The sequence below is a fragment of the Hyperolius riggenbachi genome, chromosome 4 (genome assembly GCF_040937935.1).
Source record: "Hyperolius riggenbachi isolate aHypRig1 chromosome 4, aHypRig1.pri, whole genome shotgun sequence".
Classification (NCBI taxonomy): Eukaryota; Metazoa; Chordata; class Amphibia; order Anura; family Hyperoliidae; genus Hyperolius; species Hyperolius riggenbachi.
The window spans coordinates 494,254,663-494,279,977 of NC_090649.1; the positions used below are offsets into that span (position 1 = coordinate 494,254,663).

At 44.5% G+C, this 25,315-nt stretch overlaps 1 protein-coding gene across 4 annotated transcripts in view; it reads left to right on the forward strand.

Moving 5' to 3' along the window:
• The window catches only part of FOXN2 (forkhead box N2), an 89,584-nt gene extending 68,921 nt beyond the window's left edge, over positions 1 to 20,663 (forward strand). For 2 of the 4 annotated variants that reach the window (XM_068233056.1, XM_068233057.1), the window contains exons 4-7: positions 199 to 260; positions 5,959 to 6,027; positions 11,064 to 11,111; positions 15,197 to 20,663. In XM_068233056.1, the coding sequence (XP_068089157.1) occupies positions 199 to 260; positions 5,959 to 6,027; positions 11,064 to 11,111; positions 15,197 to 15,717 (700 nt within the window). In that variant the 3' untranslated portion in view covers positions 15,718 to 20,663. The remainder of the gene's footprint in view (positions 1 to 198; positions 261 to 5,958; positions 6,028 to 11,063; positions 11,112 to 15,196) is intronic. The other 2 variants (XM_068233058.1, XM_068233059.1) reach the window with 1 other exon arrangement.
• The last annotated feature ends 4,652 nt before the right edge of the window (positions 20,664 to 25,315 follow it).

Here is a 25,315-nt window from a genome sequence, read left to right on the forward strand (position 1 = left end):
ATATGGCAGCCTCCACATACCTCTTGTTACAGTTGTCCTTTATAGTAAGGTATACACTCAGAAATTGCCGTATGTGTGGTGGAGCTGCTCTGATGTCTCCTGCATGCTAGTATATTATATGATATTCAAGATATTTACTCGCTAGAAAGCCGTCAGATATTCTTTGACGTTTTTGTTCTTTTTTTTTTCTCCCTTTAGCGTGTCGCCGCCACTATGTTTATCGTCTGCATTGAAGCAGTCTCAAGGGCATTCGGTGAAAGGTAGGTACATGTTTACATTTCTTTATGACTGATTAGGGGGGGGGGGGGGATAATGGTGCTTTTGCTTTTTAATGTCTGTGTTTGGAATACCTTTTAACTTTCCATTATACAACAGACATTTCAGAAGTGATAATAGTTAGCTCTCTAGGAAGGATTCTGCAGTTTATTCATATTTGAGCATAGATGGCAGGAGACCTCTCGTGTGCAGTGTGTGTGGTACCTTGTAGATCCAGAATCGACATACAATGAATGGACAAGACTTAATTATCTATGTGTATGTCTAGGATTATACAGTACATAAAGTGTGTGTGTGTATACAGTATATAAGGTATGTGTGTACAGTATACAGTAACGTGTGTGTGTGTGTATATACAGTATATATAATGTGTGTGTACAGTACATAACTCATATGTGTGTGTGTGTATACAATATATAACGGGAGTACAGAATATAATGTGTATAATATGACTTGTATGTGTACAGTATATAAGTTGTGTGTGTGTATATAATGTGTGCGTACATAATATTGTGTGTGTGTAATATGACGTGTGTATACAATACATGTGTATATGTGTGCGTGCATAATGAGTGTGTGTATACAGTATATATTGAGGGTATGTACAGTATGTGTAAACTTTTCCGTAGGTGTGCTGTGTTGAGCATGGCAGCTTCGTCCCCCACACTGTCCTGATTTTATGCAAAGTTTTGTCTGCAGTATAGTTGCTATGGAAACTGTAAATTTTAGCTGAGTCTTGCAAAATGCTCTTCCACACTTTAGATAGAAGATAGAGTACAATACAGAGGGATAGAATCCTCAGGTATAGAGTACACGGTGGGAATACAGAGGGATAGAATCCTCAGGTATATAGTACACGGTGGGAATACAGAGGGATAGAATCCTCAGGTATAGAGTACACGGTGGGAATACAGAGGGATAGAATCCTCAGGTATAGAGTATATGGTGGGAATACAGAGGGATAGTATCCTCAGGTATAGGGTACATGGTGGGAATACAGAGGGATAGTATCCTCAGGTATAGGGTACATGGTGGGAATACAGAGGGATAGTATCCTCAGGTATAGGGTACATGGTGGGAATACAGAGGGATAGAATCCTCAGGTATAGAGAACATGGTGGGAATACAGAGGGATAGAATCCTCAGGTATAGAGTACACTGTGGGAATACAGAGGGATAGAATCCTCAGGTATATAGTACATGGTTGGAATACAGAGGGATAGAATCCTCAGGTATCGAGTACATGGTGGGAAAACAGAGGGATAGAATCCTCAGGTATGTAGTACATGGTGGGAATACAGAGGGATAGAATCCTCAGGTATATAGGACACGGTGGGAATGCAGAGGGATAGAATCCTCAGGTATATAGGACACGGTGGGAATGCAGAGGGATAGAATCCTCAGGTATAGAGTACATGGTGGGAATACAGAGGGATAGAATCCTCAGGTATAGAGTACACGGTGGGAATACAGAGGGATAGAATCCTCAGGTATAGAGTACACAGTGGGAATACAGAGGGATAGAATCCTCAGGTATAGAGTACACGGTGGGAATACAGAGAGATAGAATCCTCAGGTATAGAGTACACGGTGGGAATGCAGAGGGATAGAATCCTCAGGTATAGAGTACATGGTGGGAATACAGAGGGATAGAATCCTCAGGTATCGAGTACATGGTGGGAATACAGAGGGATAGAATCCTCAGGTATAGAGTACACGGTGGGAATACAGAGGGATAGAATCCTCAGGTGTAGAGTACATGGTGGGAATACAGAGGGATAGAATCCTCAGGTATAGAGTACACAGTGGGAATACAGAGGGATAGAATCCTCAGGTATAGAGTACACAGTGGGAATACAGAGGGATAGAATCCTCAGGTGTAGAGTACATGGTGGGAATACAGAGGGATAGAATCCTCAGGTATAGAGTACACGGTGGGAATACAGAGGGATAGAATCCTCAGGTATAGAGTACACGGTGGGAATACAGAGGGATAGAATCCTCAGGTATATAGTACACGGTGGGAATACAGAGGGATAGAATCCTCAGGTGTAGAGTACACGGTGGGAATACAGAGGGATAGAATCCTCAGGTGTAGAGTACACGGTGGGAATACAGAGTGATAGAATCCTCAGGTATAGAGTACACAGTGGGAATACAGAGTACTAGAATCCTCAGGTATATAGTACACGGTGGGAATACAGAGGGATAGAATCCTCAGGTATCGAGTACATGGTGGGAATACAGAGGGATAGAATCCTCAGGTATAGAGTACACGGTGGGAATACAGAGGGATAGAATCCTCAGGTGTAGAGTACATGGTGGGAATACAGAGGGATAGAATCCTCAGGTATAGAGTACATGGTGGGAATACAGAGGGATAGAATCCTCAGGTATAGAGTACATGGTGGGAATACAGAGGGATAGTATCCTCAGGTATAGGGTACATGGTGGGAATACAGAGGGATAGAATCCTCAGGTATAGAGTACACGGTGGGAATGCAGAGGGATAGAATCCTCAGGTATAGAGTACATGGTGGGAATACAGAGGGATAGAATCCTCAGGTATAGAGTACACAGTGGGAATACAGAGTACTAGAATCCTCAGGTATAGAGTACACAGTGGGAATACAGAGGGATAGAATCCTCAGGTGTAGAGTACACGGTGGGAATACAGAGGGATAGAATCCTCAGGTGTAGAGTACACGGTGGGAATACAGAGGGATAGAATCCTCAGGTATAGAGTACACGGTGGGAATACAGAGGGATAGAATCCTCAGGTATAGAGTACACAGTGGGAATACAGAGTACTAGAATCCTCAGGTGTAGAGTACATGGTGGGAATACAGAGGGATAGAATCCTCAGGTATAGAGTACATGGTGGGAATACAGAGGGATAGAATCCTCAGGTATATAGTACATGGTGGGAATACAGAGGGATAGAATCCTCAGGTATAGAGTACACAGTGGGAATACAGAGTACTAGAATCCTCAGGTATAGAGTACATGGTGGGAATACAGAGGGATAGAACCCTCAGGTATAGAGTACACGGTGGGAATACAGAGGGATAGAATCCTCAGGTATCGAGTACACAGTGGGAATACAGAGGGATAGAATCCTTAGGTATAGAGTACACGGTGGGAATACAAAGGGATAAAATCCTCAGGTATATAGTACATGGTGGGAATACAGAGGGATAGAATCCTCAGGTATATAGTACATGGTGGGAATACAGAGGGATAGAATCCTCAGGGATAGAGTACACGGTGGGAATACAGAGGGATAGAATCCTCAGGTATAGAGTACACGGTGGGAATACAGAGGGATAGAATCCTCAGGTACAGAGTACACGGTGGGAATACAGAGGGCTAGAATCCTCAGGTACAGAGTACACGGTGGGAATACAGAGGGATAGAATCCTCAGGTATAGAGTACACTGTGGGAATACAGAGGGATAGAATCCTCAGGTATCGAGTACACGGTGGGAATACAGAGGGATAGAATCCTCAGGTATAGAGTACACGGTGGGAATACAGAGGGCTAGAATCCTCAGGTACAGAGTACACGGTGGGAATACAGAGGGATAGAATCCTCAGGTATAGAGTACACTGTGGGAATACAGAGGGATAGAATCCTCAGGTATCGAGTACACGGTGGGAATACAGAGGGATAGAATCCTCAGGTATAGAGTACACGGTGGGAATACAGAGGGATAGAATCCTCAGGTATCGAGTACACGGTGGGAATACAGAGGGATATTGGTCACTGATTTGTTTTTGTTTTGTTTTTGAATGTCAAAAATGTATATTTGTGAATGTTGAGATGTTATATTGGTTTCACTGGTAAAAATAATTGAAATGGGTATATATTTGTTTTTTGTTAAGTTGCCTAATAATAATTATGCACAGTAATAGTCACCTGCACACACAGATATCCCCCTAAAATAGCTAAAACTAAAAACTACGTTTAAAAATATTCAGCTTTGATATTGAGTTTTTTGGTTTCATTGAGAACGTGGTTGTTGTTCAATAATAAAATTTTTCCTCAAAAATACAACTTGCCTAATAATTCTGCACTCCCTGTACAAACTCCATGCAGATAGTACCCTGGCTGGGAGTTGAAACCAGAGACCCAGCGCTGCAAGGCGAGGGCGCTAACCAGTTCACCCCTGTGCTGCCCAATCTTTTGGTTTTTGGCTTCGCCTCTCGATACTGGGCAAGCCAGCTTCGTGGGTTATACATACTGTAGCTTTAAGGAGAATTACTTGTGTAATTGGATTGGGCATTGCATAAACGAAAGAATCATCGGTTTTGTAAACCCATTCATTTGATTTTCCTGCCCCTCAGAAGTCATCAGCTGCACAACTTCCGAAGGTTCCGCAGACTGCTCTAGTGCACGTTGTGACTAATGCCTGCGGAGCTAAATCCATAATGGATTATAGTGATATTATTGATTCGTGACTAATGCCTGCGAAGCAGTGATGTTATTGATCATGCGGCATTTGGGGGTTGATTTAGCAGAAGCCTGTTACAAGTACTCTTATCTGTTAACCCACCGGTGTTCAGAGGAAATCTCCAAAGTCCCCAAGACTGTCCCCAAGACCTCTTGTATAAATCACCATTTATCCTGCGCTCCTACATCTGCTTTTATGCCTAAAGAGGACCTGTAGCCAAGAATTCAACTTCATCCCAATTAGTAGCTGATGCCGCCTTTCCCATGAGAAATCTCTGAGACCATCAGCGACGTCTGTATGGCTGATATTGTGGAGAAACCACTCCCACAGCGTGATGTCATGACCATGGTCCTGACAGTTTCCTGTCTGTGAACCTTGTTGCATTGTGGTAAATAATGGCTGTTTCCATCTGCCAAGCAATTAGTATCTCCCTCTGTGCATAGTACTCTCAGCAATGAACATTCTGTACAGATCACTTGGCAGAATTAAAGATGTCACCACCAAGGATACATTTCAGAATGTAAATCAGGGAAAGGGAAAGCTTTTTACAATGGGCAAACACTGACTCAATAATTTTATAAAGCAATATTGTAAAAAAAAAAACAGGCAATTTTTGTTATTATTTTAACCACAGTTTCTCTTTAAAGAGGAACTGTCCCGAAAATCTTAAAAGTTAAAACATACAAATAAGTACATTTCTTCCAGAGTAAAATGAGCCATAAATTACTTCTTTCCTATGTTGCTGGCAGTTACAGTAGGTAGTAGAAATCTGACATTACCGGCAGATTTTGGGCTAGTCCATCTCTCCATAGGGTATTCTCAGCATGGCCTTAATTCTTTGTAAAGACTTTCCATGAAAAGGATTTATACAAAGATGCTGGCCAGCTTCCCTGCTCGCTGCACACTTTTGTGGCAGTTGGACGGAGCAACTGCTATCTGGTAAGTGCTTTTAAAAATAAAGAAAACCCTGAAACCCCCCCCCCCCATGAGAAGATGGGTTAGTCCAAAATCTGTCGGTAATCTCAAATTTTTACTGCTTACTGTAAGTGACAAGACCTAGGAGAAAAGTGATTTATGGCTCATTTTACTCTAGAATAAATGTACTTCTTATTTGTATATATTTACATGTATTTTAAACTTTTAAGATTTTCGCGACCGAGGTCCTTTTCAGTGTGTGATATTTGTGTGATATTTTGAAACCGACAGCCTTTCTCTTTCTTTCCTGCAGATCCTGACATTGATGCTGCCACTGCGATGATGTTGCTGAACAGCTCTATCAAGCAAGAAGCGCTGGACTGTAAGAATAACCTATTTGTCTGTTCCTCAGTCATTATGTCCTGGCATAGATCCTGGGGGAGTGGAATAAGGCGGTTATATGCTGCAGTCATGCTTGAGTTCTGTGTGCTAATGCAGAAACTGATACCGTGACACTGGCATGGATTCAGCAGACTTCCTTAAGGCCCTGTCTCCACGGAGTCGGACATTCAGGCTCTGACGCAGCAAAATCTGCCTTACCTCTCACATCCCATTGCAGACTATTGGCTGTTTTGACAAAAAATTCAGTTTTTGTGCTTGCGGATTGAGGGTAAAAAGTTGGCTCCTGCAGTGGTTTTCTGGAAGCTGCGTGCAGAGCGTGGCGGCGAGGATCTGCTAAAGACTCCTTACCCAACTGCCAGGGGTGTTAACCTGCAGTAATTGTCATATTTTATTGTAATAGTAGTATTATTATTATGCATAGGATCTGTGGCTTAACCACTTTACCCCCGCGCGTACGTATTTCTCCGCCCCTTTTTCCATCCTTTAACAACCAGGGACGGAGAAACACGTACTTTCCGCGTTCCCGACGCTGCCCGCGTTCCCGCTCGTAAACACGCCGCCCGCCGCTAGTAAACACGCCGCCGCCCGCTCGCCCAGAGATCAATGAACGGGAAAATCCATTCCCGTTCGTTGATCTAAGCCCCGCAATGATCCGCTGCTCTCCGATGGGCAGCGCGATCATTGTGATCTTACCCAGCCTCCAAGTACTTCCTCCAAGCTTCCGGAAGGAAGCTTGGAGGTCGCATTAAAACAAAAAGTTACTGTGGCCATCTTGTGGCCAAATAGTAAACTACACCCTACACATTTTTCACATACAAATAAATGACTTTTACACATAAAATTAAATCATTACCTCCCACACTCCCCATTTTTTTTTTTTTTTTGTAATTAAAAAAAAATTAAAAAATTTACAATTAAAAAAAATACATAAATAGTTACCTTAGGGACTGAACTTTTTAAATATTTATGTCAAGAGGGTATAACACTGTTACTTTATAAACTATGGGCTTGTAATTAGGGATGGACGCAAAAATGAAAAAAATGCACCTTTATTTCCAAATAAAATATTGGCGCCAAACATTGTGATAGGGACATAATTTAAATGGTTTTATAACCGGGACAAAAGGGCAAATACGTTTCATGGGTTTTAATTACAGTAGCATGCATTATTTAAAAACTATAATGGCCGAAAACTGAAAAATAATTATTTTTTTCCCCACATTTTTCCTATTTTCCCATTAAAACACATTTAGAAAAAAATAATTCTTGGCATAATGTCCCACTTAAAGAAAGCCTAATTGGTGGCGGAAAAAACAAGATATAGTTCATTTCATTGCGATAAGTAATGATAAAGTTATAGACGAATGAATGGAAGGAGCGCTGAAAGGTGAAAATTGCTCTGGTGCTCAGGGGGTAAAACCCCTCAGTGGTGAAGTGGTTAAAGCCTATATCCATTAAAATAAAAAACAAAACCTATACTCACCTAAGGAGAGGGAAGGCTCTGGGTCCTATAGGGCTTTCCCGCTCCCCTGTGAATTCCCACTCTGCGGGATTTGTAAAAAACGAGCCTCCCCATAAGGTAGCTTAGTAATGGTGTGTGGCACTGGGGTTGGGGTGACACAATTAATTTCCTATGGGATGATGCTCCTCTGGCCTCCAGCCCGTTCGGGATCCTCCATCTTCTGCCAGTACAGCGCTGTACTCTCATCTCCTGCACTACATCTCCCAGTGTTAGGTTGAGAAATCTTCGGACGCTGTTGACCCTTCCACTTAACCCAAGGGGTTACCCAGATGTGGATCTAAGTGACCATGGGTCTTCACCAGAGCACCCTGCAAGGGATGATGGACTTGTTGCGGCCTAGTGCCCACCAGGTCACAACTGGGATAACCTCAGGAAGTGGTTGAGAGAACAGTGACACCTCGATGTAGACACTTCAGGTATTATTAGAATCCAGGTACAGTCCGGGTCAGGGCAGGCGGCAGACGAGCAGAATCCAGGTACAGTCCGGGTCAGGGCAGGAGGCAGACAAGAGCAGAATCCAGGTACAATCCGGGTCAGAGGGCAGGCAGCAGAATCCAGGTACAATCCGGGTCAGAGGGCAGGCAGCAGAATCCAGGTACAATCCGGGTCAGAAACAGTATCAATAATAAGCAGCAGGTCAGTAGCTCAAGGCAAGGGTAACCACTAGCTATCAGAACGAACAGCACTGTCTATTTGAAAGGGCTGGCCTTTTATAGCCCGTTTGGCGCGAAATCTGAACGCCTGCGCATGCGTACAAACGTACGGCATAACCCTGCGCATGCGTACATTACGTGTGACGCCATTGCGTATCCACGTGCACACGCCCCCGGCCGAGATCAACAAACTACGGCCAGCCACACTCGGGCGCATGGAGAGCGGGGAACGCCATCCACGGAGCTGCGGCCCGTAAGTATAACACCCAGCATGCATTGTGGTGTGTACGTGACCCTGGCTGGGAAATGCAAATGTTGGCAATGAGAAGGTTGAGGACCCCGGGCCGGGTGCTAGTGGAGCAGCACCCCACAGGCCAGCTATTTTGTCACTCCAGGCGAGAAAACCTGTGGGGACAGAAGGAGGCACAGGAGGACAGAAGGAGGTACACAGAGGGGCAGTGGGAGGCACAAATGGGGGCAGAAGGAGGCTTAAAAGGGAACAGAAGGAGGCACAAAAGGGGGGCAGAAGGAGGAACAGGGAGACAGTAGGAGGCACAAAGGGGAACAGAAGGAGGCACAAAAGGGGGGCAGAGGGGGTGTAAGGAGGAAGAGGGGGACAGACAGAACCACAGGGAGACAGAATAAGGCATGCAGGGGCACAGAAGGAGGTACAGGGGGACAGAGGAAGGCGCAGGGGACAGAGGTGGCACATGAGGACTGAAGAGGCACATGGAGACAGACTGAGGCACAAAGGGGGACAGAACGAGGCAGAGTGGGACTGAATGAGAAACAGGAGGGCAGAAGTGGCACAAGGGGACATAAGGAGAAACAGGGGCACAGAAGGAGGCATAAAGGGAGACAGAAGGACAAACGGGGTCAGACATGGCACAAGGAGACAGGAGGCACAAAGGGGGAAAAATGAACAGGGGGACACAATGGCAGCTACCTGCAATTTACGCTAAGCAGATGCAGCAGAAGCAAGGATTAGAACACCCATGGGGGTGTGGCTTAGTTCAGGGGGTGGGGCTTAATCCAGCAACATGGTGCCCCCAGGACCAATGGCACTGCCTATGCCTATAAGCGCCCCTGCCACAGGCAATTAATGGTGCTACTCTGACCCCCAGTGGCACACACCATTATGAAGCTACCATATGGGAAGATTTGCTTTTTGAAAAGTAAAAAAAACGCTGTTAGGTGCACTTTAAAGAGATCATGAAGTGAGAGGTATGTGGAGGCTGACATATTTATTTAATTTTAAACCATACCGGTTGCCTGGCAGTCCTGATCCTCTGCCTCGAATACGTTTAACCATATACCCTAAACAAGCATGCAGCAGATCCGGTGCTTCTGACAAGAATCTGACAAGTTTAGCTCTATGCTTGTTTCAGGTGTGTGATTCAGACATTATTGCAGCCAAAGAGATTAGCAGGGCTGCCAGGCAACTGGTATTGTGTAATGCTGGGAATACACAGGTCGATGCTGGCGCTCGACTCTGCGCCCGATCGTTTTGCCTGCTAGATTCTCTCATCTTCCTCTCATTTTTCTTATCTATTTTCAATTCACTTCAATTGCGCGACAAAACAATCAAACTGTGATCGGACATGTCGGAAATTATCTATCGAGTCCTCTTATCAGCTCAGAATCGAGCTGTGTATTCCCAGCATAAAAGGAAATAAATATGGCAGCCTACCTTTCAGTTTATTTGTCCTTTAAAGGATAGAATTGTGCACACCATTCCATCGGACTCCCGGAATCCCACCTAGAATGTCTAGATAGAGAGCTTGTGTCACAACCCAGTAACCCTCCAATCCACACAGGAGGTTGTTCATAAAAGTAATCTCTTCTTTCTAAGATAGATTAGCAGGCAGTGCTTGGATAAGGCAGAGCTGCAGGCTACCATAGCCTCCTCACTAAGGGCTCTTTTATGCTGGGAATACACGACTCGATTCTGAGCCATTTAGATGACTCGATAGATAATTTCTGACACGTCCGATTTCCCGCCTGATCCTTTCGCCGCTCGATTCTGCATTGAGGACAATTGAAAAAGGTAATAAAACCGATCTCAGTGTTCTCCCCAGAAATATTTTCCAGCCGGGTGGGGCGAGATGAGAATGCAGGGCCAGTGCGTCTGTGAGCAATTCTGCTTACAGCAGAGGAGGAGGTGTGCCGATGACAGCCGGGTGGTCAACAAAACTAGCCGGGTGGGGCACCCGGCTAAAAGAGCCTGGGGAGAACACTGCGATCTGAAGATAAGAGAATCGCCTGCAGAATCAAGCGGGGAATTGATCGAGCTGGAGAATTGAGCTGCAAAATCGAGCTGTATATGGCCAGCATTACACTATCGCCTGACGGCAGCACATTTTACAGCTTGTCCTCCGCTCCGGTGTCTGTGCAGAGCGTTTTGCAGCCAGCTACAAGCGGCCAGGACTTGCGGTGACCAATGTTTGTGCGCTCGAGCCGCCAGCAGCCAACCCTGGATACTGAATGCTGCAGTAACTTCACCGCGCGTCATCCACTGACGCACATGGCTGCAGACATTCCCATTCAGTTGCATTATTTTTAACCAATGGGCCCTTGGCCCCAGCAATAGGCGACTAAACTGCACAGTTTGTCGGAAAGAGCCCTAACGCCGCCCCGTAACGCTGAACCGCTTCCTAACATCTTTGGATAGACAAGATGACTTCTCTTGTTAACTATCTTAGTTGAGTGGGGAAGACACACTGGCTGCAGTAGCCAGTTATCTGTGTTATAGTAAGCAGAGGAGGGACAGCAGTATTTCTGTGCATTATAGCAGAGGGGACAGCTGTACATGAAGTCATTCTCTGCATTCATCTCTTACAGGTGTTTGTTGCAATATCAGAGAGAATGTGAAGCTGGAAGGAGCAGATGGTAAGTGTTCAGCCTGCGTTATTTACCTATATCCATGTTTGTATTACTCATCGTCTGAAGTGAGGGATATGGTGGCTGCCATATTTATTTCCTTTAAAAAAAATGCAAATTGCGTGGCAGTCCTGCTTATCCTCTGCCTCCAATACTCTTAACGTGTGTAGACACCTTTGACTAATGTCGCCCATCAGGGACCAGGACCCTATCGCGTTGGGCGACATCACTGTGCAGGCCTGTTCAGATGTGCATCAGCTATGTAACTGACAGCTGTTGCTATGTGGGGAGGGCTGTCAAGGGAGCAGTGCCTACGTGATGTCACGTGGGGGGCAGTGGAGTGGTGTGCAAAAGGGAGTTGGCAACCATTACGGGTGCCGCTTGGCTTTCTAGTGCAGTTCCCAGCAGTCCTGTTATCGTGTATACTAATGCATATCCCATGTATAATTTATTACAGTCAGGATCACAGCAGAAATAGCAGTGCTGCAGTCCTGGTTATAAGGAGGGAGAGCAGTGAATATCTGCTGTCACCCTCTTGATCTCAGGACTGGGCACACATCGGAGGGCGAGGCCTGTATGGCAACACTGCTGGCATTACCACTTGCCAGACTAATACAATAACTCTATACAGACCTTTCCAGTTCACCAAAACTTTTTACTTTTTCTGCCAATCTCCAGTGGTAATAGTTATGTCACACTGACTGGCCTGAGTGTCAGGGATGAGGCTGGGGTGGCATCCAGTTGCTATAGCAACCAGACACTGTATTAAAGGAACACGATCAATTAACATTTTTTTTTTTGTTTTTTTTTTATTGAGATAGGAATTATTTGGAAAGTGCTGCTAAGTATTGGTGTGTACGTTTCAATGCTTATCTGTTTGTTTACGGTTATCTAATGCCTTTCACACTTCACTGATGGCAAGACTACTTAATCATGAAGGGAGGGGGATTCCCTCACACTACATCTGTTAACCCTGTGTGGGAGAGAGAGCTCTCACAGGCAGCTAACTCCCTGTGTCTCTGACTGAACTGTCTGCATGAGAGCAGAGGAAAATTGTGTGTGAAACCTGACACCAGAGGCTTTTCAGTTTGACATGCAAAAAACAGGGTAATATTGAAACAGAGATTCGCCTTATGCAAATGAAACATTCCAAAATCTGCACACAATAAATTACAGCTTTTGCCTATGATATTTAACATGAAAAGTAGGAAAAATGTTTACACAGCTACTTAGAGGTTATTTGTACATTTGTCATTTTAGAACACTTGGTTTGATAATGTTCCTTTAAAGTGGACCCAAATTAAAAAATACAAGATTTCAGAAATAAAATCGATATTCTAACTTATTATAGCAGCCTTTTTCAGCTGCATGATGACAAATAAAAAATATTTTACATTTATTGGAGGAACCCCCTCCCTTCCTTTCATATTGCCGGGACAGAATCCGGCAGACTGGTGGAGGAGATAAAAAACAAAACACAGGCTGCTACTGATGATGTCACAGGGGAGGTGATCTCAGCTTGTGTGAGATTTCACATAGACCACACCCCTGTGAGGGAGGGTAGCTGATGACAAACACACCCATGATCTAAAACCTCCTACTAAGCTCAGAAGTAATGGCTGCCACCTGTATAACCCTAGTTATGAGAAGAGAAGAGTGAAAAACATGCACTGAAATGCTCATAGGCTTGAAGGAGTGTTTGTTTATCTTTGTGTCAGAGCGGTGCAACTAAATATTTACAATTCAAAAAAAAATGTTTGGTATGGGTCCACTTTGAGCAAGTGGCAGCTACTGAGAGCAAATGTATAGTGATCTGTAGCCAGCAGGGGGACATCGGAGGACAGTACTGTTAAAAACTAATGTGCCATATATCACCCTAAAACTTTTACAACTAAGGTGAAGTTGCTGTAAAGTTATATATTTAGGTGTCGGGTGCCCTTTTATTAAAGTGAGTACAGGAGAACGTCATTGGACTGGAACATTGAATGGAAGTACCGTGCAGGATTATTGCCGTGCAGCGTCCAGCATTGCCGTGCAGCGACCAGCATTGCCGTGCAGCGACCAGCATTGCCGTGCAGCGACCAGCATTGCCGTGCAGCGACCAGCATTGCCGTGCAGCGTCCAGCATTGCCGTGCAGCGTCCAGCATTGCCGTGCAGCGTCCAGCATTGCCGTGCAGCGTCCAGCATTGCCGTGCAGCGTCCAGCATTGCCGTGCAGCGTCCAGCATTGCCGTGCAGCGTCCAGCATTGCCGTGCAGCGTCCAGCATTGCCGTGCAGCGTCCAGCATTGCCGTGCAGCGACCAGCACTGCCGTGCAGCGACCAGCACTGCCGTGCAGCGACCAGCACTGCCGTGCAGCGACCAGCACTGCCGTGCAGCGACCAGCACTGCCGTGCAGCGACCAGCACTGCCGTGCAGCGACCAGCACTGCCGTGCAGCGTTCAGCATTGCCGTGCAGCGTCCAGCATTGCCGCGCAGCGTTATTACCATGCAGCATTGTTCTGGTTGGATTTGTCCATTTGAGGAGCACTGTTGCTTTCTTGCTATGTTCCTCTGGCACAGCATTGCCCTATGGTTAACTAGTGGCTGCCTGGATGTCCCGGTATCGGCGGGTACCACATGGGGCCATAAAACAGCCAGCAGTCAGATCTCACGTTCCAGGCCAGCAGTATGAACGCTGCTTGTTTGCTGGTGCAGATCACACATTGCCCTCACAGCTCTGCTTACATGTAACATAACGTCAGCCATGATTGACAGAACACTCTCTATTCCTCGCTAGTTATAGCACAATGGCTTCCACTGGTGCAAGCGGCAGAGCTGACTGAGTGCTCCATAAATCATGCACAGCCAGTCCTGGAAGAGCTTGTTAGACTTGTGAAGTGCTGATGTGTAGATCTCACCACAGAAATCGCATGTCTGCTATACGTTACTAATGCTATCAAATGAAATTAACGTAATGCATAAAAGTGCTTCTTTTGTACAATATACCTTTATACATTATTTCTTTGCCCATTGTAAAATCTTTCCTCCGATTTACATTTTGAAATTTTATCTCAGGTGGCAATCTCTTTAGTTCTGTCAGGTGATCTCAGTGGAATGTTTGTTTCTGAGTGTTCCAAAGCCAGTGAAAATATATCTGGTCTCCCAGAATCCTAATTAGACAGCTAATCAGCCTAGGCTAAACTTCACTGGAAAGAGGCTAATATTAAATGTACAATAATATATAGATCATAGGAAATGTTCTTAAAGAGAACCCGAGGTGGGTTTGAAGAATATTATCTGCATACAGAGGCTGGATCTGCCTATACAGCCCAGCCTCTGTTGCTATCCCAAACCCCCCTAAGGTCCCCCTGCATACTGCAATACCTCATAAATCACAGCCACACTGCTGACAAACATCTTGTCAGAGCTGGCTGTGTTTATCTCTATAGTGTCAGTCTCAGCTGCTCTCCCCGCCTCCTGCAGAACTCCGGTCCCCGCCTGCATCCCTTCCCTCCCTGCTGATTGGAGGGAAGGGACGGGGGCAGGGACCGGAACTATGCAGGAGGTGGGGGAGCAGCTGAGACTGACACTACAGATGTAAACACAGCCTCACAGCACGGCTGTGATTTATGAGGGATTGCAGAGTGCAGGGGGACCTTAGTGGTGTTTGGGATAGCAACAGAGGCTGGGCTGTATAGGCAGATCCAGCCTCTGTATGCAGATGACATTCTTTAAACACACCTCGGGTTCTCTTTAAAGCAACTCTGAACTTTTATTTATTACTTCCATGTTAAAGATGCCTAAATAACATTGTTGTACTAATATACAGTATTAGAAAAAGTAAATACATTTATAATGAAAGAGATTTATACAGCCTTCAGGTATAAAAAATAGTTATTTTTTCATGTTCTTTATTGCTTCTGCAGGGTGGACAGTTAAAAACAAAGTAAACTCCTAGAAACTGTGCAGTTTGTTTTAGTTATTGATTTATATGGAGTTAAAGCACATTTCCTTCTAGTAATAGTAATTAGGATATTGATTACTGTTGGTGAAATTTGTGCTGTGAAGTAGACTTTGTATTTGAACTTACCTCTTGTGTTTTGTGTTTTCAGGCCAGAAGCCACAGTCCCTGAAGGTGGCCCTGCCTAAGAAGCGCAACTACAGCAGCGCCTTCAAGCACTGCGCATCTCTCGCCCTTCAGGAGAACGACTCCGCGGTGATAAACATCGATCCCAAGGAGGATCACAACTACAGCGCCAGCGGCACAGACTCTCAGCGCTGCGAGTCCCGCTCCAGCGTATCTTCCCTGTCCTCCGTCGATGAGGTGTACGAGTTCATCCCAAAGAACAGTCGGGCAGGAAGTGACGGGAGTGAAGGCTTCCACAGCGAGGACGACACCGACATGGACTTTGAGGAGGATACGCTCGGCGATAGTGGCTACGCTGCCCAGCCCTGCGTGAATTCTGCCAGCAAAGATCAGCAGGGCAAGAAGCTGAGGAAAGAAGCCTGCCAAGACATCGACGAGGAGCTGAAGGAGGCCGCTGGGTCTCTCCTGCACCTGGCCGGGATCCGCACCTGTTTAGATTCCCTCCTAAAAACTGCAAAAGCCCAGTCCCAGAAGCATAGAAAATAGAGCGCCCCCTGCCTGCTGGTTCTGCTATAGCCGGTTCTGTTTTGCTTCCCCGCCCTCCATCCACTGAAAGCGTGGCAATATTTTTCACACTTTTTTTTTTTTCACTAGGAGATCAAAGCCATAAAAGACACCAGGCTTACTGAGTATTTGTTCTGCTTGTTCTCCGCTAGATCGATTGCGTTTCCTCCTTCCCCCAAGATTACTGCCTTCGAATAATTCACCTGTATTTTATTGTTCTACTTGTAGCAGGAATGCATGACATACGGACTTCCCAAAAATAAGCTATTTAACTGAGATGATGTATCCGACGCAACCAGTTCCTCCAATCCTGACGCAACCCTCACTATAAGCTGCTGATGTAATACTGATTGCTATGTTAATATATATATTATTATTTTGGGACATCGTGCGGCTGAAAGTGATAAAGTATATCGCAGTATTAGGGATACTTTTGCCAACTATTTATATATGGGTTAGTAAGAAATGTGCATAGCGCACGTGAGTAATATATTTGTTAAAAACAAAAAAGTTCTTCCCCTCCTTGTTTTTGAACTTTAAGGTTTGAAATGCTAATTACACTGCTACCTTCAGACTCTCAGAAGCTGAAAGTTAGACTGCCATAGACTTAGAGAATCATTCGCCTCTCTTGCTGTATTTATAAACCTTGCTGGGGGATTAGCTGGCGCCCGGTGGCCAGGACGGCTAAGTTGCTTGTCGGCACCTAGAATTTCAAGCGGGAGGGGGGTGGGGGGTAGTAATTCTCTTCTCCTGGCTAGTAAATAGACTTGGTGACTGCCAGATTGGACTAGCCGGGTTCTCTAACCTCTAGTTTGCTGCCATTTCTGTCGTGTTCATTCTGTGCTTGCAGAAGTAGAGTTGGCATGCTCATCTCTCTGATCTGTGTGGGGGAAAATGTGCATCTCTTTCGTCCATGCTCCATTTGTAGAATAGAGTAAGAATAAGTGCATGCTAGTTACACCGGTTTCTTTGAAGCATTAACCACATAATGACGAGTGCTTTACATGGGTGTATGTGTATTGGGGATTTCTGATTTCCGATTTTTTTTTTTTTTGTTGAATGTACATTTGGGTTTAACGATTTTCATATATTCCCATCATTGTTTCGGTTGACGCTTTGCTAATTCACTGGGGAAGGGTGATATCCTGACTTTTTATGCATCTGACATTGGAAGCTTACGCTGCAGCGGGTGGCACATTTTCAGTAATAGATGCCAGATGGGTGTCGGTCTCGATAAACTTCCGACTCCAGACACAAGTCTCCTCCGAGTCCTGTGTGGACATTCTGTGTCAGAACCTGTTTTAACCACTTCCGGACCTTGGTAATAGAAATCTATGCCCTGTTTGGGACCTGCTATCCCTGCCAGGGCGTAGATTTCAATTACCGTGCCGCGCGCTCCCGCCGCTGCAGCCCACTCGCCCTGCTGTCTGACGGCAGAGCTTCGTGAGCCGGTCAGGAGACTATTTCATTGGCTCCTGACCCTGTGATCACTGTGATTGGCTCACAGAGCAAGAGGGCGGCAGCAACAGAAGAGCAGCACAATCCTCGAGAGAGACTGGTCTGTGCGGAGTGATGTCGGTGAGCCCTGTTTTGTTTTTTTACTAAAAAGTGTCTGGTCCTTAAAGAGACACTGAAGCGAAAAAATATATATGATATAATGAATTGGTTGTGTACTATGACTAATTACTAGAAGATTAGCAGCAAAGAAAATATTCTCATATTTTTATTTTCAGGTATATAGTGTGTTTTCTAACATTGCATCATTCTATAATATGTGCAGATTACACAACACTCTGCATTCAAAATGATTCTTTCAGAGCAGTCTGTGAACTAATGACCTCTCCTCTGGCAGAGGAAAAGAAAACAGTTGAAATAATAAGTCAGAAGACAGCCCTCTCCACAACTTTGAAAGTCGTAGAGATTAATGGCTTTTTTGCATAGAGATAACAACTGGAGTTTCTTAACTCTTCCTGTACTGGAAACAATTGCACTGATGTATCTGATCTTAATGTTTTATTTCTTAGCTGTGCTACACATACAAATCATAATATAAAACAAATTTCGCTTCAGTGTCATTTTAAGGGGCCAGAGACTTCTCGTACTTTTGTGGTAACGTTCTGTATCAGATTGAATAACTGATGTCAAGTAACCTTTGAAGTTACCATACTTCAGATTTCCAGACTATGTTTTAGGGCATGAAAGATGTGGGGTTTTATTTTTGTGGGGGCGGGGTTTAAAAGCTTTGACCCGCCCACTAGAATGAGTTGTTTGCCCCATCACATAAAATACTTTTCTAATCAAATTCATGATTTGCAGAATGAAACGAGGCTGGGAAACATTAGACAATAAGAGTGAGTTACTACAGAACAGCAATATGAGGCGTTTGTGATAGGAGTCCAGCTAGCCAGACGGGTGCCTTTCAGTCATGTGATATGTGGGTGGTTTGGTGGTTATTGTAGTACAATCTCATTGGTTAGTCTGATTTCATCTATTCAGGAAAAAGGTTAATTTGGTTAAACTAAATGTGCGTTTTGGCGCATGCTGATAGGCTGAATGGCATATTGGCTTATCTTGGGTCTGCGGTAAGATCCCCTCACCAGTCTGATCTCACATTTCTCTGCATTCTCTCTGTACTTAGAGACTCTAACAAAATGTTCAGCCTTATTTCTTCTATCCTATAAGTTCCTATACCTGTTCTAATGTGATCTGTCTTACTGCAGCCTTTCCTAGTTGCACAGTGGCTGTATTATCTCTGTATTCTTTCTTCTGGTGGCTTTGTCGGGCTCAGGCAGGAATGTGCTGTTCTGCTGTGATAGAAGTGATACACACCCTCTCCACGCCCCCTGCATGCTCTGTTCTCAGCCTATCACACTCTGGTTAGCAGCCATGTCTTTTGTTTGTAAACACTGCCTAAAACTGGCAATTACAAGCCAGAATTGCAGCAGGGAGTGGCAGAAACAGCACAGAAGGGCCCAGGAGAACATAATGAATAGAATGGTATGCTTTTTATTGTAAGCATTTTAGAGTACAGATTCTCTTTAAATATTAAAACCAGCTGAGGCTGCTGGATGGAACGTGGCTGCCTCAGCATTTTCCAAAATAAAGGGTCGCAGCCGTCATTTGTGCAGCATCAGCCTACAGCTGCGATGGGATAGGTGGAGGAGAATGTGGCGATGTCTATCCTACTTTCAGGACAGGAGGTCCAGGCTAGATCCATCAGCCATACAGGTGAAACTCGCAAAGTATCTTGCAAAAGTCCATTTATGTCAGTAATTCAGAACCAGACTGAGAGACCATTTAAAGCGGTAGGATCAGCCATAATATGCCAGGACAAAAAACACATATATAAGTAGATAAATACTTCATCTACTTACATAGCTCATGTATTGTACTGTCCACATTTTGATTTCAGTGAATGTTATATAGTAAATGAAGAGAATTCGGTTCCTGGTGGGGGGCCATGTCTTTTGCCCACAGTTTAGGCTAAATCCTGATGTCATTTAACTTTTTTTCTTTTCTCCTCCAATCGCTGAGTCGCCTCAGCCTTGCTTGTAAACACAAGTGAGCAGAGGATCAGGTTTCAGCAAGTCAGCTAGGCAGGGAAATAAAGGGAAGAGGAGGAATATATTATAGATAAAAAGAACCCCCAGCATGCAACTGTTTGGCAATGGCAATTAAAGGGCCAGTGCTCCTGAAATATGTGATAACTCCAAATCATAACAGCAGAGTTTTTTTTTTTTTTTTTTGAATGCAGGATTAGCATCTTAATCACTTAATACACTCAGACCAGTTGCTGTTGAAATTTGATTGTTATGGTGAGAATACCGCTTTAAAGGCTGAGGAACCCTTTGCAGGACTTTTGGCTGAATTAGCGGATTAGAGGCCGACACTTTGAGCCGGAGAATATGGAAGATTTTCACAATATTGTAATGGGCTGAGATTTTAATTTTGGGGTTCTCATAAGCTGTAAGCCATAATCATCAAAATGATAACACATAAAGGCTTGAAATATCTGGCTTTGCATGTAATGAGTCTGTTTCATATATATTAGTCACACCTTTTAAGTTGAATTACTGAAGAAAATGGACTTCCGCATGATATTCTAATTTTTTGAGTTTTGCCGGTAGCTACTGCATCCTGCGCTTCTGCAGCCATCGGGATGCTCCCCTCTTCCTGCTGCTCTTGTGGGATTCTATAGATCAGTGATGGCTAACCTTGGCACTCCAGCTGTGACATAACTACAAATCCCATCATGCCTCTGCCTCCCCGAGTTATGCTTAGAGCTGTCAGAGTATTGCAGTGCTTCATGGGACTTGTAGTTCCACCACAGCTGGAGTGCCAAGGTTAGCCATCACTGCTATAGATGAATGACCTGAAGAAAATTGCCCAATGACTGAAGGATGCCGTAATGGTGATATTTGGAGGGTTCCAGTCACTGCCTCTGCCATTTTATGGCCTGGATGTAGTTCTACAACCAGTTTTCAGAAACATACGCTTTAAAGAGCAACTTTGACCCAGGATTGATCTTTATCCCAATTCGTAACCAATACCTCCTTTTTACCTCTTGTGTAATTTACAATGCATGTCTTTGGGGCTGATGTTGGGGTTAAACAGTGTGATGTCTAAAGGCTCATACACACATCAGACTTTAGTCTTTGGAAAATGAAAGATCACAGACCAATGTTACCCCCTTCCATGCAGTATGAGAGCCATACTCTACACAGTCTATTCTATGGAGCTGCACTCCCCATCAGACAGAGATCTTACCCCCTTCCATGTACTATGAGAGCCATACCTACACAGACTATTCTATGGAGCTGCACTCCCCATCAGACAGAAATCTTACCCCCTTCCATGTAGTATGAGAGCCACACCTACACAGTCTATTCTATGGCGCTGCACTCCCCATCAGACAGAAATCTTACCTCCCTCCATGTAGTATGAGAGCCACACCTACACAGTCTATTCTATGGAGCTGCACTCCCCATCAGACAGAAATCTTACCCCCTTCCATGTAGTATGAGAGCCACACCTACACAGTCTATTCTATGGAGCTGCACTCCCCATCAGGCAGAAATCTTACCCCCTTCCATGTAGTATGAGAGCCACACCTACACAGTCTATTCTATGGAGCTGCACTCCCCATCAGACAGAAATCTTACCCCCTTCCATGTAGTATGAGAGCCACACCTACACAGTCTATTCTATGGAGCTGCACTCCCCATCAGACAGAAATCTTACCCCCTTCCATGTAGTATGAGAGCCACACCTACACAGTCTATTCTATGGAGCTGATCTCCCCATCAGATAGAAATCTTTGCAAGATGCTGCACACACAGATGCTGCACACATGCAACAGATCAGTATCTGCAAAATGCATTCATAGTCTATGATATCTGCAGATCATCATACACACCTTGTTTAACAGACATTCATCTGCAGATCACATCCACCAGGCTGGATCAGCAGATGATTGTTGATCTGCAGATGATTGTCTGTTAAGGTGTGTATGAGGACCTGCAGATCTCGTAGACTATGAATGCATTTTGCAGGAATGGATCTTTTGCAGGATCTGATCTTTTGCAGATACAGATCTGTTGCATGTGTACAACATCTGTGTGTGCAGCATCTTGCAAAGATTTCTGTCTGATGGGGAGTTCAGCTCAATAGAAAAGACTGTGTAGGTATGGCTCTCATACTACATGAAGGGTGGTAAGATTGGTCTGTGATCTTTCATTTTCCAAAGACTATAGTCTGATGTGTGTATGCGCCTTTAGCCTAGGCTATTAGAATTTCTTGGCTGTGAACATCGTTGCATTGTGGGAAATTATGTGCTGTTGACAAGCAAGCAGTACCTCCCTCTGGGCATAAAAAAATAAGACAAAACTTTTAACCTATCAAATTGTTAGTGATCATGTCTATCATGTAAGGTCATTTTGTGTTTTGTTTTTTTTTCATGCCTGCCAGCACTAAAGATGATGACCTGCAAGCTCACTGAGAATCAGACATGAACAAATTACTCAGCGAATATCAATCCTTTCTTGATCTGTCTTCTATTTCTTAACTTTTCCCTTTGCTACCACATCCTGTGACCCCCCCCCCCCCCCCCCCCCACACACACACACACACACACACACACACACACACACACACACACACACACACACACACACACACACACACACACACACACACACACACACACACACACACACACACACACACACACACACACACACACATGCCTACCTTTCTGGTGTTTTTTTGCATATTCACTGAATGTGGAACTGAAAAACTACAACAGTCCTACATTAATCTTGTGTCTCCACTGGTGCAGTTTCTGGAACGCACCATTGAATGAGAACTTCCATGATCAGTTCAGAATACCTTTCCTTCTCCATGAGGTGTACTGTGATATTTGATTCTAGTCTTTACTCTCCTGATGATGCTACAAGGACTTATTCAGTAAAGAGCAGCAACCTAAAACATTAGATGATGTAGTCTGACCTAGAATGAGCATACAGATCAGATGATTTAGTCACATGCTGTGTACAGGTGTCTGACCCAGAATGAGCATACAGATCAGGTGATGTAGTCACATGCTGTGTACAGGTGTCTGACCCAGAATGAGCATACAGATCAGGTGATGTAGTCACATGCTGTGTACAGGTGTCTGACCCAGAATGAGCATACAGATCAGGTGATGTAGTCACATGCTGTGTACAGGTGTCTGACCCAGAATGAGCATACAGATCAGATGATGTAGTCACATGCTGTGTACAGGTGTCTGACCCAGAATGAACATACAGATCAGGTGATGTAGTCACATGCTGTGTACAGGTGTCTGACCCAGAATGAACATACAGATCAGGTGATGTAGTCACATGCTGTGTACAGGTGTCTGACCCAGAATGAGCATACAGATCAGGTGATGTAGTCACATGCTGTGTACAGGTGTCTGACTGAGAATGAGCATACAGATCAGATGATGTAGTCACATGCTGTGTACAGGTGTCTGACCCAGAATGAGTATACAGATCAGATGATTCGGTCACATGTTGTGTTCAGGTGTCTGACCCAGAATGAGCATACAGATCAGATGATGAAGTCACATGCTGTGTACAGGTGTCTCACCCAGAATGAGTATACAGATCAGATGATGTAGCTGCATGCTGTTTACAGGTGTCTGACACAGATCAGCACAACTGCCAGTAAACTTATTTCCTTTAATAAAATGAAAATATGGCCACTTCCGAATTTTTTGGACTTTAAGGTTCCCGTTAAGTCTCTCTGACTCTAACCAGGTAAGCAGAATTCTGTTGGCATTCCTTTGTAAGCTCAGTCCGTATGCATTAAGTCAAGCTGTGCACATTCATTACAGGGAGAGGTGTCCTATTTGCGGCTGCAAGTCTTAATCGTGCTTCCAACTTGTGTGCGCAAACATGTAAATACTGGGAAAGGTTCTGTTCCCTGAATGTGATCGGACCCTTTGTTCACTGGCCATGTCATGTAAATAGCTACAGAATGTCCTTTTTAATCACCGATCCTGCAAAGCGAGTGTTTTGGAGCAGGTGAACTATAGTAGTTTAGTATCTTATTGTTAGTTTTTGACCCAGGAAATCTATTTATTGTGCACTTAATTTAGGAAATTTGGTTTATGACACGTTATTGAGAATAAATGGGAACGAACAAAGCGGTCACTGCACTCCATGTCTGTAAAGCAATGCCTCTGCAAGCCAAACTGCACTGTATTCAGTTCATTTTATTCACCTTGCTTAGAAATTCAGCAGTCGTCAATTTTGGGAGTGTTGGGTTTGTTTTAATTTTATTTAGGACCTTGGGTGCAGCCATCTTAGTGGACCTGAACTCTTGAACAGGACAGAAGGAAAACATAAAAATGCACCGTGTGTATTTCGAGAGCTTAGCCTGTCTAATTATCCCTCATCTCTGGCTAATCGCAAGTTGTAATTTGATCTCTCAGCTGTCTGCTTCTGCCTCAGCAGAGCAGCTAATTTGTAAACACAGCTTCCCTGAAAGCAGGAAGTAGACACTGCAGATTTATTACATCATTTGTATCCGCTATGACAAATTATTATGCAGTTGCTTATCTTTGAGAGCAGAGAGGAAGTTCTGAGTTCAGGTCCGCTTTAAGAGTTTCTGCACAAAGCAGAAGGCATTTGGAGTACACTGAAGCAGCTTGCAGATGCCGTGTGGAGCTTTGCATTACTGTTGATTAGTAAAGCTGGATTCAGTACTTTGACAATTTTTCCTTTACATTGTGTAACAATCTGTAGCAAATAATCAGGAATGATCTTAGAGCCATATGGATAGTGCAGGGAGGATGCTGATGACGCTCCTGTGGATTACTACACTTTCTAAACCTGACACCTGCTTCACACAATTGCTTTAATCACTAGTGCTACTCTTGACTTGCATTCCTGCAAGCGTCCCAGCACAGCCACAGCAAGAGGGTGATACAGGGATTCATTGTTGATCAGTATTTTGGAAATTCAGAATTACGTAGTTTCAGCAGAGTTGAGAAAATGAATGTATGGGAGTGTACAGACCGCTGTCTTTTCCCGATTCCTGATTGTTCACAGGACCTCTCATTAGCACAGCAGATAAAAGGCACAGGAAGTTACTTAGACAAGAGACAACACACAAGCTATGTACACACAACACATCAATGTCAAGAGAGAGGCCTCCTTTTTTGATTGATTTTAATCAGATTCAATGTTAATATTGAATCTATTAAAACTTTTCTATTGTATTCCCCATGTTAGGCAGGCAGCTACGACCTTTCTAGCAGGTACTTTAAGCGTGTGACGCTCGTGGGAAGAAGGTTTTCTGCTTCTCTGTAGTACATTGGGGTGACGGGATGGACAAGGGCTTCTGCATCTCTGTAGCACGTTGGGATGATGGGATGGACAAGATCTTCTGCTTCTCTGTAGTACATTGGGATGATGGGATGGACAAGGTCCTTTGCTTCTCTGTAGTACGTTGGGGTGACGGCATGGACAAGATCTTCTGCTTCTCTGTAGTACGTTGGGGTGACGGGATGGACTAGGTCTTCTGATTCTCTGTAGAATGATGGGATGGACAAGGTCGTCGTCTTCTCTGTAGAATGATGGGGGGATGGGATGGACAAGGTCTTCTTCTCTAGAATGATGGGGTAATGGGATGGGCAAGGTCCTTTGCTTCTCTGTAGTACGTTGGGGTGAGGCATGGACAAGATCTTCTGCTTCTCTGTAGAATGATGGGGTGATGGGATGGACAAGGTCTTCTTCTCTTGAATGATAGGGTGATGGGATGGACAAAGGTCCTTTGCTTCTCTGTAGTACGTTCGGGTGACGGCATGGACAAGATCTTCTGCTTCTCTGTAGTACGATGGGGTGACGGGATGGACTAGGTCTTCTGATTCTCTGTAGAATGATGGGGTGATGGGATGGACAAGGTCGTCTTCTTCTCTGTAGAATGATGGGGGGATGGGATGGACAAGGTCTTCTTCTCTAGAATGATGGGGTGATGGGATGGGCAAGGTCCTTTGCTTCTCTGTAGTACGTTGGGGTGAAGGCATGGA